Source organism: Stylophora pistillata, chromosome 5, assembly GCF_964205215.1.
Source record: "Stylophora pistillata chromosome 5, jaStyPist1.2, whole genome shotgun sequence".
Classification (NCBI taxonomy): Eukaryota; Metazoa; Cnidaria; class Anthozoa; order Scleractinia; family Pocilloporidae; genus Stylophora; species Stylophora pistillata.
The window spans coordinates 36,394,980-36,412,301 of record NC_142523.1 but is presented as its reverse complement, the minus strand read 5'-3'; the positions used below and the strand labels follow the sequence as shown (position 1 = coordinate 36,412,301).

The 17,322-nt window shown below is 37.1% G+C and overlaps 1 protein-coding gene and 1 pseudogene across 2 annotated transcripts in view; both read left to right on the top strand.

Moving 5' to 3' along the window:
* Positions 1–17,322, top strand: part of LOC148731732 (uncharacterized) — a 152,897-nt pseudogene that overhangs the window by 108,229 nt on the left and 27,346 nt on the right. The window lies entirely within an intron of this gene.
* LOC148731735 (uncharacterized) lies at positions 13,881–16,960 on the top strand. Its single transcript, XM_088761938.1, has 5 exons — positions 13,881–13,889; positions 14,023–14,064; positions 14,150–14,356; positions 15,054–15,155; positions 16,698–16,960. Exons 1-5 carry the CDS (start codon positions 13,881–13,883, stop codon positions 16,827–16,829), a joined length of 492 nt encoding a protein of 163 aa, XP_088618064.1. The 3' UTR covers positions 16,830–16,960.

The following is a 17,322-nucleotide window of genomic DNA, read 5'->3' as shown; positions in this document are numbered from 1 at the left end:
CCGCTGTCGACGTCAGCAACGGCCAGGTTTCCATCGGCTGCCATATTGGTCTCTTCGTCAACTGAATATAAAATAACGGTTAATTAAAACAGGCGCGATCTGGGGTGATTTTCGTTTTTTCAACCTGTAATACATTCCAGGATTTTCCCCATAAAGTCACAATATTTAAGTCTAAAATAGCTTAAAATACTGAAAAAAATCAAATTGCACGGTGATGGTGCAACGTTTGAGCTGTGAAGAAAACTTACCCATTATTTTAATTTTTTTTTTTTCACTCGAAAGTTCAACTTCTCTTGCAACATTTCTAAATAACCCTTGCCATTCTCAAGTCGTTTTGCACAAATTTGGTTGATTTATGTACTTCTTTTGACGATTGACGGCCCATAGTCGCTTAACCAAATAAACTCACGACACAGTGTCAGAAAAATCTTCAAATTTGTTGGATATAACAGGGCCTTAAAACCTTGGTTTGATGGTTGGAAAACTCTAAGGAAAATTTGTATGATAGGAACATTCCAAGTTATTTTGCCTTGTTTTAAACAGAAGCTGTGCCAAGTCTCACCTAATTGTGGAGATTTCTAGATAATTTCCCGCAGATTTAGGCTTACACACATTAGTAGTTTAGATTATCTCTTACTTATACCTTTTGGTTTGCTTCCATGATCATTTGCGGATTCCTTCTTGGATGTAAAATAATCTTGAAATAGTAAGAAAGACAAATTCAATTAGAACAATGAACTGAAAACATTAGATTGTGCGGTAACGATACAATGTTTGGGCTGTGAAGAAAAAATTATTTTCTATCCCTAAGACTGACTCACTAATACTCACTCGATCCGTGTTCAATCTGTCGAAACTCCAAATTGTCTTGGAACAGTTTTTCCGAGTAACCTTACTGTTTTTAGGTCCTTTTGTACAAGATTCGCTGAACTTATAGCTCGCGATAAAAAATGTGAGAAAGAGTATAAAATTGTTTGATATAACAAGGCCTCAGAAGCTTGGCTCGTAGTTGGGAAACAAATTGAATTAATTCCATTTTAAGCTTTCTTGTCTTGGTTTAAACAGAGACTTTGCCGAGCGTCACTTTATTGTGGCTCACACTCATCAGTTTTCAATGAATTTTTGTACCTTTTGGTTTGCTTCCATCGTCATCTGATTCCTTCTTGGATGCAAAATGATCTAAAACAGCAAATAACACAAATTCACTTTGAGCAAAGAACACTGTTACTGTTGATTTTGTCAGTGTGTTCGTTTCCATAGCGCTCGTTGTACTCAGTGGTTACAAACTTAGAATACAATCATCTTCTTAGGCGTTTTTTGCCCCAACCTGATGAGAGTCCATCATTCAGATCCAGTTTTTCTTGGATTGCTGTAACTTTATCCTTCGACGCACCTAAAAAGATAGAATTGGGTTGTGCTTTGGAAATCAATTGAAATTGATGAAAGATGATAAATTGCTAAAAGATAACCGGCTGACTTCGCATAAAACTTTGCATCTAATGTGCCAGATCAAGAATAATTGGGGATGTTTCTGGCCTTAGGTTCTCCTATTGTTGATGTTAATTACTGTCTTAGAGATAAAAGAGTATGGAAATAAATCTGGCCCATTTAACTCCACCAGGCTCAATCTTTTAAAGACTTTGATTTCACCTCACTTCCTCGCTTACTTACTGACGGAATATACTTCATATCCAGTTTATTCTCAATAGAAGAAGCTTTACTGTTGTCGGTCAATAAAATTAAAACGAAATGCCTTTCATTCTTTTCTGAGTTATCAACTGGTCAAAGAGGCAATTCATGGACTAAACTTGTGATAGTGCGATTCATAGGTGCTCTCTCAGATGCCAAAAATATTTCAGTTGCTCATCATAGTTGACAAACTTTCATGTCCAGTTGTTTTAAATGGGGCCCTCGATAATTCTATAAAAAGTCTGAAGAAGCTTTATATTTTTTTCTCACCTGGTGAACTGTTGTCAGCAAAGTCCAGGCTTCCTTCAGCTGCTACAGGGGAGGCCTGGTGACCAACTAAAATACCTATACATATCAATAATAATAACACTCTTACTCATGAGAAACTCGTGACTTTTGTTTTCTTCATCACCTAACTTATTCAAGGTTTTTCCTCCTGAAGTGAAAATATCTAATACCGCAATCAGTTTGGAAGTAAAAAAATTGAAACCTGTGGCTATTGCGCAGACCTACGTCAAGGGGAAAAGTAACTAATACCGTAATCAGTTAGGGAAGTGAAAGGATTAACACTCATGGTTATTGTGCAGATTTAGGCTCTCAAATTAGTTTCTTCTTATGTTTATTTCTATCCTAAATGTTGACCCACAGAAAGTTATTCACTCAGTTTTAAATCTTCGAAAAGTTCACTCGCTTCGCAGTGTGTTTCCCATTGTTTAATTGACGCCTAAGCTTACACACATTCTGAGTTTGCACTAATTACTTGTACCTGTTGATTTGTCATCATCGACATCTGACTCCTTCTTCAATCCAAATTGACCTTGAAATGGTAAAGAAGAATACTACACTTTAAGCAAACAAAACCTTGAGCCGTAGTGATTCAGTTGTGCGTGTTTGATTAATTTCCAAAGGTCTTAGAGAAGAGCGATTTATTTGATGTTTTATTGCTCTAACCTGATAAAAGCTCCTCGTTTAAATCCACCTTCTCTTGGTTTGCTGAGTCCTTCCCTTTCAAAGTATCTAAAATGAATAAAAAATCAAACACATTGAGTTGTGCTTTGGAAATCTCCTTTCAACGATGATAATAAATTTCAAGACAGAAACCTGCCTACTCTGCAAATTTCTCAAGCATTAGATCCCTGTATTAGATGCAGCTAGCTGTCTGTTAATTCATTTCAAACCAAAGTTTAAATAAGAAACCAGATTAATGATTGAAATACCTCTTTACTATTTACAGCTTATCTATGTACCTGTGGGGCTGCCGATCTCTAAGTCTTCTTTTTTTCCAGATACCGATAAAACTTGAGTTTTCTCCGACTCTGAAAAAAAAAAAAAAATGGGTTTGAATGATCGTCATCAACATTATCATATTTTTGTGACTATTCATGTTTTCATTATAAATAGATTCTGTTTACCGTTACCCTAATCGTTTGGGTCATGTAACAATTCATTCTACGAAGTCCTTAAGAGATAGTTTCCTACTATGAATATGTTGTATTATTAATGATCCAAGTCAGTCCTACTTACCTGTAACTGACGAAGAAGCTGTAAAATCCACTCCTTTATCACTTACGGTACCTTCACTTTTAGCTGTTCCTGAAATTTCGATGAAAAGATGTACCTTATCTAAGTTGATTTTAAATATGGAGCTTCTTAAACAATTTCGCGTAGATTTAGGCTTACACGCATTAGTAGTTTTTGAATTATCTCTAGCTTGTACCTTTTGGTTTGCTTCCATCATCACATGATTCCTTCTTGGATGTAGAATAATCTAGAAATAGTCAAGGACACAAAATCAATTAGAACAAAGAACTGAAAGTATTGAATTGTTCGATGAAGATGCAAGTATTGAACTGTTCTGTGAAGAAAGACTGACCCATTGATACAACAATTACAATTTATAATTACAATTTATCACTTATAGAGCGCTACTTACAATGACAGATCAACAGCGCTTTACGATCAATCACTAAATCCGTTTTCAATCCGTGGAAATTCCAAATTTGTCTCGTAACATTTGTTCCAAGTAACTCTTTCTGTTCTTTTAAGTCCTTTTGTACAAATTTTGGAAGGGGTAAGCTATGTGCTCCTTTTGTTTCAAGTTACTAAGGCCTAGAGTCGCTGAAACTATTACTCACGATAGAAAGGGTGAGAAAAAACACAAAATTGTTTAATATAACAGGACCTCAAAAGCTTCGCTCGTAGTTGCGAAACAAATTGAGTTATTTCTGTTTTAAGTTAATTTGCTTTGGTTTAAAACAGAAACTTCGCCGAGCGTCACTTGTTTGTGTATTATGTCCTGTAGATTTAGGCTTACAATGATTACTTTACGTATAATGCACGATCCTCGCCGTAGAGAGCGCAATTTATGCGATAGCGAAAATCAGACCTGAAAAATATCAGGCCTGTACGGGATTCGAACCACTGACCTCTACGATACTGACGCAGCGCTCTACCAATTGAGCTAACAAGCCAACTGGGCGCAGGCCGTTGAGTTGATTCGTAATAAACCCGTGATGATAAATCAGATACAGTGAATATACGAAGTTCATATTTTTTTTTTTGGGTAGAGCGCTGCACTAGTATCACAGAGGTCAGTGGTTCGAATTCCGTACAGGCCTGATTTTTCTCAGTTCTGACTCGCTATTGCATAAATAGCGCTCTCTACTGCGAGGATCGTGCATCATACGTATCTAATACCGCAGTTCAAAATATATGAGCTTCATATATACATTGTATCTGATTTATCATCACGGGTTTATTACGAATCAACTTAACGGCCTGCTCCCAGTTGGCTTGTTAGCTCAATTGGTAGAGCGCTGCACTAGTATCGCAGAGGTCAGTGATTCGAATCCCGTACAGGCCTTATTTTTTTCAGGTCTTATTTTCGCTATTGCATAAATAGCGCGCTCTACTGCGAGGATCGTGCATCATACGTATCTAATACCACAGTTCAAAAAAAATATATATATATATGAACTTCGTATATTTATTGTAAATGATTACTTTATCGATGATTACTTTATCGATGATTACTTTATCGATGATTTCTTGTACCTTTTGGTTCGCTTCCATCGTCATTTGATTCCTTCTTGGAGGCAAAATGATCTTAAAACAGCAAATAACACAAATTCACTTTGAGCAAAGAACACTGTCAGTGTTGAGTTTGTCAGTGTGGGTTTGTCTTTATAGCGCTCGTTGTACTCAGTGGCTATAAATTTAGAATACAATCACACTGTCAGTGTTGAGTTTGTCAGTTTGGGTTTGTTTTTATAACGCTCGTTGTACTCAGTGGCTATAAATTTAGAATACAATCATCTTTTTGCGGTTTTTTTTTTTCTCTCACCAGAGGAAGGTCCATCATCCAAATCCAGTTTTTCTTGGATTGCTGTAACTTTATCCTGCAACGTACCTAAAAGATAGAACTGGGTTGTGCTTTGGAAATTATCTGAAATAGATGAAGTATAATAAATTGCTAAAAGATAACTACCCGAATTTGCATAAAACTTTGCACCTAATGGGCCAGATCAAGAATAATTGGGGATTTTTTTTTTTTGCCTAAGGTTTTCGTAATGTTGCTTTTAATTGCTCTCCTAGTTAGAAAAGATAATAGAAATAAATCCGGCCGACGAAACTCCACGAGGCTCAACTTTTTAAAGACTCTGATTGCACCTCACTTCCTCGCTTACCTGCCAAGGGAGCATCCTTCATGTTCAGTTCTTTCTCAACAGAAGTAACTTCACTTTTGTCTGTAATAAAAATAACAACGAAATAATTTTCACTCTTTTCTGAGTTATCAAATCGTCAAAGAGGCAGTTCATGGACTAAACTTGTAACAGCGTGATTGATAAGTGGTGACTTAGATTGTCGAGAAACCAAGAATATTTCCTTTTCTTATTATAGTTGACAAACTTCCAGGTCTAGTTGTCATTGATAATTCTACAAAATATCTAAAGAAGCTTTATGTTTCTTTTTCTCACCTGGTGAACTGTTGTCAGCAAATTCCAGGCTTCCTTCAGCTGCTGCAGAGGAGGTTTGGTGACCAACTAAAATACCAATAAACATTAATTAGTACATTGCACGCAGCACCCTTGAGCAAGATGAAGCGGATCCCGTGGCTACCCGAGCGGTCCAAGATGGGCCCAGCTTGCCCGCCCAGGATTTTCCGCATCGATCCCGCGCATGAAAAAAAATTGAACTAGAACTATGGAAACGCAAAAAGTTGCTTAAGATTATCCAAACAAAGAAAACAGAAACGACTCTCGTAAGTTTGTTAAGTACAAACACAGTTGGCTTTCTTTCCCGACTCTCAAAGTAAACAGGTCACTCCTAATTCTTATTTAGGGAACATTTTTTTGCAATAGAATAAATTCTTTATCAACCGAGCTTGTTCGGTCAAGATCGCTGGATAATAGCACGGTGTTTTTTGTTTTCTGTTTTTCGCATTATTATGGACCTCGGCCTCGTCACGGTCCATAAAAATGCAAAAACAGAACTTGGTCACTATCCAGCCATCTTGACCTCACGCTTGGTTAATAATGCATATATAATAATAACACTCCTACTCGAGAGAAACTCGCGACTTCTGTTTTCTTCATCTCCTAATATATTCAAGGTTTTTACCCCTGAAGTAAAAATATCTAAGACCGAAATCAGTTTGAAAAGTGAAAAAATTAAAACGCATGGTTATTATGCAGATTAAGGTTGTAAAATAATTTCTTTTTTGTCTCTGTCTTAAATATTGACCAACAGAAAGTTACTCAATCGATTTTCAATCTTTGAAAGCTCACTTGCCTTGTAACTTGTTTCCCAGTGTTTAATTGACGCCTAGGCTCACGCATATTATAAGTTTGCGCTATTTACTTGTACCTGTTGATTTGCCGTCACCGTCATCTGACTCCTTGAACTCAAATTGACCTTGAAATGGTAAAGAAGAATATTTCACCTTAAGCAAACGAAATTTAGAGCCGTAATGATTCAGTTTTTTGCCTTTTTTTTTATTTGCGTGTATTTTCAAAGGTCTTTTTGTAGTCACAAACTTCAGAAGTGAAATTCATTTGCTTTTTCATTTCTCTCACCTGACGAAATCTCATCATCCAAATCCGCCTTCTCTTGATTTGCTGAATCTTTCCCTTCCAAGGTATCTAAAAATAAATAAAGAATCAGACATATTGGGCTGTTCCTTAGAAATTTCCTTTTAACGATGAAGGATAATGAATTTCTAGAAAGTAATCGCCTACTCCGCACACACCAAGAAAAATAATTACACCCTCTATCGCTCCTGTTATCTCAGTATTGTTGCTTTTTATTGTTCTCAAGCGTTTCAGTACTTTATTATGTGTGGCTGTCTGTTAATTAATTTTCAACCAAAATTTAATTGATAAATCAGATTGATGATTGTAATATACTTCTACAATGTTTAAAGTCTAACTCAGTACCTGTTGAGCTGCCAATCTCTAAATCCTCTATTCTTCCAGGTGTCGATGAAATTTGAGTTTTATCCGGCTCTAAAATAAAGAAAAAAGGGGTTTGACTGGTCGTCATCACCGTTTTTATCGACATGAACAATATCATAATCTTGTTACTATATATGTTTTAATTATCAATAGATTCTGTTTACTGTTCCCACAACAGGGCTAGAGAGAAAAGAGTATGGAAATAAATCCGGTCAATTAAACTCCACCAGGCTCGATATTTTAAAGACTTTGATTTCACCTCACTTCCTCGCTTACCTGCTAAGGGAGCATCGTTCATGTTCAGCTTTTTCTCAACAGAAGCGGCTTCACTTTTTTCTGTCAATTAATTTACAAAGAAATGATTTTCAATCTTTTTTGAGTTATCAACTGATCAAAGGGAAATTCATGGCCAAAATATGTGATAACGCGACTGATAAGGGGTTTCTTAGATTGTTCATGCCAAGAATATTTGCTTTGCTCATCATAGTTGACAAACTTCCGCTTCCAGTTGTCTTATCATTGATAATACAAAAAATCTCAAGAAACTTTATTTCTTTTTCTTACCTAGTGAACTGTTGTCAGAAAAGTCCTGGCTTCCTCCAGCTGCTACAGGGGAGGCCTGGTGACCAACTAAAATACCAATACATATAAATAATAATAACACTCTAACTCGTGAGAAACTAACGACTTTTGTTTTCTTCATCTCATAAGATATTCAAGGTTTTTCCCCTTGATGTAAAAATATCTAAGACCGAAACTAGTTGGAAAAGTTAAAAGATTTACATCGCATGGTTATTGTGCAGATTAAGGTTGTAAAATAATTTCTTCTTTATTTCTATCTTAAATATTGACCCACAAAAAGTTATTCAGTCCGTGTCAAATCTTTCGAAACTCACTTGCTTTCCCAGTGTTTAATTTAGGCTTAGGCTCACACATACTCTGAGTTTGTACTAATTACTTGTACCTGTTGATTTGCCGTCACCGTCATCTGACTCGTTTAATCCAAATTGACCTTGAAATGGTAAAGAAGAATATTTTACTTTAAGCAAAGTAAAACTTTGAACCGTAATGAATCAGTACTAGTTGTTTGCGTTTAATTATTTTCTTTAGGTCTTTTTGTAGTCACAAACTTAAGAAGTGCAATTCATTTACTGTTTTATTTCTTTCACCTGATGAAAGCTCATCATCCAAATCCACCTTTCCTTGGTTTGCTAAGTCTTTCCCTTTCAAAGTACCTAAAATAAATTAAGAATCAAACATATTCCGCTGTTTTTAGGAAAGTTCCTTTAAACGATCAAGGATAATCAATTTCTAGAAAGTAACCCCCTACTCTGCATACATCAACAAAAAATAACTGCACTTTTTTTCACCCCTGCTATCTCAGTATTGTTGCTTTTTATTGTTCTCAAGCATTTCATTACTGTATCATATGTGGCTGTCTGTTAATTCATTGTAAAGTAAAATTTGATTTATAAACCAGATCTTTTATTTTAATATTTCTATACTGTTGACAGTTTAACTCTGTACCTGTTGAACTTTCGATCTCCAAATCCTCCAGTTTTCCAGATGCCGGTGAAACTTGAGTTTTCTCCGAGTCTAAAATTAAAAGAAAAGGGTATGAATGATCGTCCTCGTCGTTTTTATCGCTGCAACATCATCATATTTCTGTTACTACTTGTGTTTTCATCATCATTAGATTCTGTTTACCCCTCCCATAGCTGTCTGGGTCATGTGACATGACATAATTGTATGAATCCTTATAAAAGATACTTTCCTACACGAAGATGTTTTATTGTAATCCAAGTCAGGCCTACTTACCTGCAACTGACGAAGAAGCTTTCAAATCCACTCCTTTATCACTGGAGGAAGCTTCACTTAATATATCTTTCCCTGAAATTTCGTGGAAAAGATGTATCGTAACTAAGTTAATTTAAATGTGTTGTTGGTTAAATATAGTTTAACGCTTCTGAATGGTCGATTGTCTTTTCAAGTTAAGCTCGGTGCAGCATAAATTTAGTTCAGCATGACTGGTCTAGTTTGTAACAACAAATGAAATAAAAAAGCCAGCTTATGATCAAGAACGCATATCAGACATTGAACTTGTCACACCCAACCAAATGGTATTCTATAACAGGCGGCGAAGTTTAAGCGAGAGACAAGCGAGGGGTGTAGTGCGTAATTAGACCTACAGGATCATACAAATTCTAGAAGGATGAGTTGATTAACAACACGGATACTTTCTGTCCATCGTGAGGAAATATCTCAGGAAACATTTAAATCTGGTTTTCTTTTGCCGCGTACTATTTACATGTAGCTACAATTCAAATCGATTAGAAATTTGGTGAGCCACTTTAATTAGAGAGGACAATACGGATCTAATGAAGTTACTTTGGCTTCAAATGTAGCAAGGGGTAGACAAAGTAAATTACAAGACATTAACAGAACTGTCGTACGAGGTTACAAGGAAACCAACGCTATTCTCAGGATTCGAAAAAAAATTTTAACGAACACTGTGACGTCACTCTTTAAAGTTCCATTCTATGAGCTGGTGAATTTTGCAAAGCTAATACTTGTTAACTCCAATCTCTTTATTTGTTTTGTTCCATCATTTTTTCTTGACGAAATGATGTCGAACTGTAGCTCTCCAGCGGGCGTTAGCATGAATTTTGGAACTCGGCCGATCGGGTGAAACTTTAAGTGTAGTTACGGTTCAAAACTTTCATGAAGATGAGTAAACAGATTTACAAATAAATGATAAAATGAGAGCTTCTGTAAACCAAAAAAAAAACCAAGGAATTCAGCAGGGTGTCAAGAGAGATTTGTCCCACGTGTTTTAAATGTGATATACATCGCACGCCGTTTTATCAAGTAAGAAAAACTAAACAAAAACAATACTAGGATACCTTTTCTGCGTTCGACTTTAATGGCCGCTTTTAAACTATGCAAACTCGATTTATCGTCAAAAAAGCCAGTACCCTGAACTAGAGATAGTATCTACCACGGCGTTTTTTTTTTCTTTTTAAGTTTTGAACGTCGTGTCTCTCGCTTAAAAAGATTTGCAAAGATGTCGACACTGTGGCAACCGACCCGTGGAGCATAAATCTACCCTGGCACAAACTGGCTCCAAATGTCAATGAATAGCCGCACACGTCTGACTCTTAAATCTGAGCGAAACAAGCGGTTAGCTCCTCAATGTATAAAAGCTGTCATTTTCTTTTAGATGTTAGTGACAACGCCGTCATAGGGATTCATCTTTATTCTCGTTAAAGATTAAATTAATTTGTCCATCTTCCCACTATGTGCATGCCATAATTTGCTGAAAAACTTTTTTTTTTTACCTGTGGCACTCTCGCTCTCCAGACCTAGTTCTTCTTTCAATTGCGAAACTTTATCCTCAGCCATAACTAAGAATAAAAACAGAACCAAACCAATTTCCTTCGTGTCATAAACATTTGTTTGAAAAACGATTCTGAATGCAAAGGTAAAACAGGTAAACATATTACAGTCTAAAAAATTGTAGAGAAAAATTGGAATGTATCCTATATTTTATATAAATTTTTTAATCTACTAGGAAAATAAGAAAGAAAGATAACAAAACACCGTACACGTTGTTGGACCGACTGCGGTTGAATATGAAATAGAAATAAACGTTATAAGTTTTCTAGCTTCAGAATGATGAATCTCCGAGTTTCAACAGTTTCCCACAGTAGCGCTCTTACTTGGGATCGTCATGATCCCCATGGCGAGTAGAATAAAGAAAAAAACTAAAATCAGTCCACTAAGTTTGCAGGGATAGTCGTCATTTTTTTGATTTGCGTTCAAATATATTTAACGTACATTTGTGTAAGATGACGCTTAAAACAATGCACCACAACTGAATTCTTACCTCAATCTCAAAGATAAATTCTTGAAAAAATGTTTCCGCGATCAAACTTTCTCGAGCTCTTGACTCTAGATGAAAACCGTGATTGTCTCCAAAATGAACATGTAACATGTACAGTGTTCTTGTACAGACAGGAAGTCGTAGGGAGGTTGTAGGTAATTTTAAGGAAAAAAAACTGGAAACGGAAACCAGAACTTTACGTTTCATTTTCGTACGTCATAATTTTATTACGGTGCTGGGTAATTTTTAGCATTATTATCTAAAGCTTGACTGAATCGAAAACTGTTGCGAACGACATCATGAGCGCTGCTGCTCTCAAATCATAAATGAAACCATCATCCAATGATATAGAATGATTTAATGAAAAAACTGATCGGCAGAGAATGCTTATGTTTGCTTTCAAGACGTGAAAGCACAATTATCCGGAAAGGACTTCAACTCGGTTGATCAACACGAGAGAGATGCGCAGCAGTAGTGTGGTGAATTTTACAGAAGACACTGTTAAATTCGACTCCTCTGCTTCTTTTGCTAGAGCTACCTGTTACCTACTAAATTTCCCTTCATACCCCCCCTGACATCAGAACTCATAAACTCCACAATGTTCTGTATACATTTCCTATAAATGACAAGGAGAATTTGTGTATCGATCAAGAGCCTCTTTAGTCGGCAATCATTTCCTTAATTCTCGCTTTCAATTTTCTTCTGTAATCCCATGTCACTACTAAATATAATTACAGATTATATGAAGCCCTTGCCCTCATACTATTTTTGATAGGCATGGTTCGAAAAGAGAATTTATTATTTACGCTGGCCCTCCCACAGAGAAATAAAAAAAAGTGGGATGCCAACACCAGCTTCTTCCGAGCAACAAGAAAGCCTTAAGCCTCGCAAGAATTCGAAAAGCACCAACGATAGAACTAAAGCGAACAGCAGATCAAATTTGTTCACATTCCTCTGCAGGAAAGATGAACGCGTGACTAAAATTTGCTTTGCCCTCAGCATAAGCGGGCTTCGTAGCTCAGTTGATATTAGCGTCCAACTAGTGCCTAGAAGGACTGAAGTACCACACCTTATGCCCCGGGCATCGAATGCCCCCTTGCATCATAAGACGGCTGCATGTTGACAAGTATTTTGACTTCATAATGGCCTCAGTTTCAACATGCGTTTATTACATTGCGAGAACCACTTTGCATGTGATCCACCCAAGATCACATGCATGCTTTACTATAATGTTTATACTCACTTTAGAAACTAAAATACCCTACACATCTTAAAAACGATAGCAGAACTGATAAGTATTGGTGCGGTTGCGGTAATGGTATGGCCAACTGACTTGATGACTTAAACTGGCCACCTTAGAGAGTTTCTAAGCTTACGTTTCGAGCGTTACCCTTCTATTCGCTCTGACGAGGGGCTAACGCTAGAAATGTCAGCCATAGAAACTATTTACGTTGGCCAATTTACAAAATCAACTCAGCTGATATAAACAAACTCTCTCCAATGGCGTTTTCAAACGTTCTCGAGAATTTATACAACAGCAAAAGCTGCAAACAGATTAAGGAGCCTTTGCTTAAATGTGCTGTAAAGTGTTACTTCTACTCAATATTTATCTAAGTTTCCATTAGACTGTTAAATATGTTGTTTCTTGTATGTGGCGTGTTTTCACAGATGTTTAATATATATTACAAGCTCTTTACGACTGTGATAGATTAATTGAATTCGCGCGAACTGGACACAGGCTGAATTAACAATCGATTACATGTTTAAGATATTGTACGTTGTACTTTTAAGAACTGTAGAGGAAGCTCATAAAAGTAGTGTTGCTTTTGTAAGCATAACCAAACTTAAAACTCTTTTATGTTTCATCAACGGCAACTTATGGATTCTAAGCAATGACTCATAGTCTTAAGCCCTCCCCGCCATTTTCTCTTAAAAAATAATAAGAATGCGCTAAACGACAATTTAACGTTTTCAATAAGAGGTCGGTTAATGTTTCTACAGAGGGCATACATCTTCATTTCCTTTTGAAAAGTTTCTTAAAGCCTTGGAACTCTTTCATGTCTGTTATAAGATTGACATGATCCAAGCATTTTTACTGAAAAGCCTGTCAAACAGGTTCTCAATAGCATCGTGCGAAATCTGCGATCACGTGACAAAAACGTATAAAGATGACTGACCCGGAAATCTGTAGTTTTACTCAGTTAAGACTGAGTCAATTTCGATCCTCAAGGTTCCGCCATTTAATTTCGATTAGTTTCAGGTCCTCAAAATGAAAACCGTAGCTGTCCTGATGCTGTTTTTTTTCGTTGTCTTTGGTAAGTTGTTCATATAAAGCTTAAAAGAGATTACTTTTCGTTTCGGAACCAGAAACGCTCTAAAGCAAGTTGTTAATCCTTTAACGTCCATGAGTGAACAGGACAAAAGTTATCCTTAAAATAAAGGAAAACATCAATTAGGAGATTATTAGTTGATCCAATGCCAGATTCCCCAAACTAACTAAGAATTGTATGGCAGAAGGTAAGGAGAATTACTAAACATGATCTTAGGCCTAAAAGAGTTTAAAAGTATCAGGTTAGAGCGGTAATTATCGATAAGGCTAAGCGGTGCGGTGTTACTAAAATGTCCTGGTGTAATTCAATTTGATTCCCTTCAATTTCTTTGCTTACAAAAATAAGCACAAACAAACAAACGCGGTATCGATACTAACTGGACGAAAAAGAGGAGAAACTATTTTGTGAAAAGGAAAGATATAGATGATTTAACCGTGAGTGATGGTTTGCGTAGAAATTTTATTCACACACCCATACCAAAACGAAAATTTAAGCGGTCTGTTTTGATTTTCAATTGCTAAAGGGATGATTAAGGTTGGAGTAAACCGACGGATGCAACACAGTTAGTAATCTCAGCTTAAATAACGATATTCTTGATTTAGATAAGATAAAGGTGTATGGTGTAAAACTCTTCTTAGTTGGAAGTCAAACTTATTATCTTTCTTAGTCTTGCTCCATTTTGCCGAAGTATTCAGCGTGCGACACTTTGGTAAGTCTAGAACTTTGACATTTGCGAGAATATCGCCTTTTTTCTTAAGCTCCTTAACCTGAAGCTGTTTTCTTTTCATTCCCAGGAAAAGCCCCATTGTAACTGTGCACCGAGCTTAGCCTGCAAGGAAACACGGGAAATTGACATAGGAGAACAAACAGCTGAAGTGAAGCAATGCATGCCGATCAATGAGCCCATCGTCGTCGAAAAACTAACAGAAATTGATGTCGGTGAAACTTTGGACCCTGGAAGTGCAGTACTGGACCCGGCATCAAGATTTTATCCTGGCAAGGTGAGGAAACTGACAATTCAAACAACAAACATATGAAATACATATATATGAACTGCGTTTATGAAACGTATATGTGCACGATCCTTCGCAGTAAAGCACTATTTAAGCAATAGTGAAAATCAGACCTGAAAAAAATTCAGGCCTGTAGGGGATTCGAACCACTGACCTCTGCGATACTAGTGCAGCGCTCTACCAATTGAGCTAACAAGCCAACTGGGAGCAGGCCATCAAATTAATTTGACATAAACCCGTAGATGATAAGTCACTAAGGTCAGTGGTTCGAATCCCGTACAGGCCTGAATTTTTTTCAGGTCTGATTTTCACTATTGCTTAAATAGTGCTTTACTGCGAAGGATCGTGCACATATACGAAACTGATAATGAAAAAAAAAAGAAAAAGAAAAGAAAAAGCAGAAAATAATTGTGTATTTTGTTCTTGCAAGGTTTTCTTTCTTATTTCTATTGGAGCAGAAACTGTCAGAACTTAAGTAAAAATTTAAATTATATTTTCCTCGCAGCGTTTAAAATAACTTATAGTCGAGAGAAATCGTGTTACAACGGTTCTAGCAAAACTCTGTTTTACCTTATAATAAGAATTGTTTTCCTTTTCTTTTGGAAGCATCAGAAATTATGCTGTTTCTTTGAACGAGGAAAAATCCCTATCATGAAATCTTGCCTTTGTTTAACTTTGATTTCAGAAATGCACGACGGCAGCCGACTGTTTTTGGCCAAACACCTGGTGTCTGTTTAGCAAGCGATGTAGCCTGAAGTTGCTGAAATACTTCACTTGTTACCTCAGGGTAAGTGCAATAACTGTAAATAGTTAAATTTTAATTAACTTTTGAAAGAATCGTGGATCATTTTGGTTTTGTTCGACATCACTCTGTGATTGGTTTAGAAAGTTTGCGTCTTTTTTTCAACCAACCAGGTTCAAAATGAAAACCAATCGCGACTGGTCCCGCGTTTTAAGTTGTTCAGGGGGTTTCGGTGTTCACTTTGAGTTCCTATTGGCCCCTTGTAATATTTCTTTAGTTCTGATTGGCTGTTTTGACTACATAAACTTTTGATCTTTACAACATGTAATCGAGAAGCGCTCTTGGATGGTAGGCGGGTTTCCTTTGATGCTGATGCCTCTTCCCCAGTCTTTCATAAGTTTGTCTCGGTCGAATCACGCGATCTGAGAACAAACTGAGGTCTGAGAATAGACTGGTTTGGGGGTGTAAAAATCGGAAGGGAACAGTGAGGGTCCAAAATAAGAAAGTGGAATTTAGAGTGCCCAGGGCCCACCCCCTGAGGAGTGTTTGTCTACTCCTTAAAGATTGAACAACAACAAACATATGAAACATATGAGTGAACTGCGGTTATGAGACGTATATAAGAACGATCCTTCGCAGTAAAGCACTATTTGAGCAATAGTGGAAATCAGACCTGAAAAAAAGTGGAATTTAGAGTGCCCAGGGCCCACCCCCTGAGGAGTGTTTGTCTACTCCTTAAAGATTGAACAACAACAAACATATGAAACATATGAGTGAACTGCGGTTATGAGACGTATATAAGAACGATCCTTCGCAGTAAAGCACTATTTGAGCAATAGTGGAAATCAGACCTGAAAAAAATTTCAGGCCTGTACGGGATTCGAACCACTGACCTCTGCGATACTAGTGCAGCGCTCTACCAATTGAAAGCCTGAAATTGAAGGCCTGAAATTTTTTTCAGGTCTGATTTCCACTATTGCTCAAATAGTGCTTTACTACGAAGGATCGTTCTTATATACGTCTCATAACCGCAGTTCACTCATATGTTTCATATGTTTGTTGTTGTTCGATTTATCATCTACGGGTTTATATCGAATTAATTTGATGGCCTGCTCCCAGTTGGCTTGTTAGCTCAATTGGTAGAGCGCTGCACTAGTATCGCAGAGGTCAGTGGTTCGAATCCCGTACAGGCCTGAAATTTTTTTCAGGTCTGATTTCCACTATTGCTCAAATAGTGCTTTACTGCGAAGGATCGTTCTTATATACGTCCTTAAAGATTGTTCCTTCTTCTACAGCTAAAAATTGTTCCAACTTCCATAGCTAAGTCGAGCCACCAAAACGAGTCAATGTTGTTTGGGACGCTCTGAAAGGGTAAATACATAGGTAGGCTTTGTGAAATGGAAACTATAGAGCGGTAAAAATGGGGTTTCAAAAGTTAGAATAGACCACCGAAATCTCACTGGAAAGTAAACAGGCATTCACGCTCCCCCGAGTCCCACCCCCCTGAGGACTCTTCGTTTATTCCGCTACTGTAATGAACCCGATCTAATTTCCTAACCAGACATTATTTCTTTATTCAACTTTTAGAGCGTGCATAAGTGCGGCTGTCAGGAACATTTGGTTTGTAAAACCACGACTCACGTGACACTTCCGATCGTGAAGATTCCCTTTCCCATAAGGCAGTGCGTGCCGAAAGACGAAGCAGAATCTTCTTCGTAAGATTCCTAGTAATCATTGTAACATGAAATAAAATCTAACGGTTTCACTTGGTCTTGTGACTAAGAATCAATGTTTTGTATAGTTCTTCGCAGTCTATTTCACGTCACCAGCACGCTAACTGCACTTTCCTTGCGCTTTTCTCGCATTTAAGCAGCAGATTGCCCCAGGCTAATAGTGGTTTTCCCTTGCGGTTACCGAACTTTTACTGCTCTTTTCCCGTAAGTTATCCGCATTTTATCCGGAGTCTTATCCGGCAGTTTTTCCCAGCAATTTACTTGCGCTTGCCTCGCAGTTTCCCCGCCCATCCCACGTACTTTCTTACACCTGGCAATAAAGAGAAAAATATAAGCCTCTTGAGCAGGCGATCACGTTCAAAATGACAATATCCGCGGAGAGTGTTCGAAATTGAAGCTGCAATATAAAGAATGGCCTTATTGTGACTCGATGATGGTTTCCAAGGGAAAAAAAAGTGAAATTTGGGGAGTGAAACTAC

What these genes read in the sequence shown, in the direction of transcription:
- LOC148731735 (XM_088761938.1), top strand. An exon ending in ATTCAGCGTGCGACACTTTG is followed by an intron (nt 14,065 to 14,149) that starts GTAAGTCTAGAA and finishes TTTCATTCCCAG; the next exon opens with GAAAAGCCCCATTGTAACTG. An exon ending in CAAGATTTTATCCTGGCAAG is followed by an intron (nt 14,357 to 15,053) that starts GTGAGGAAACTG and finishes CTTTGATTTCAG; the next exon opens with AAATGCACGACGGCAGCCGA.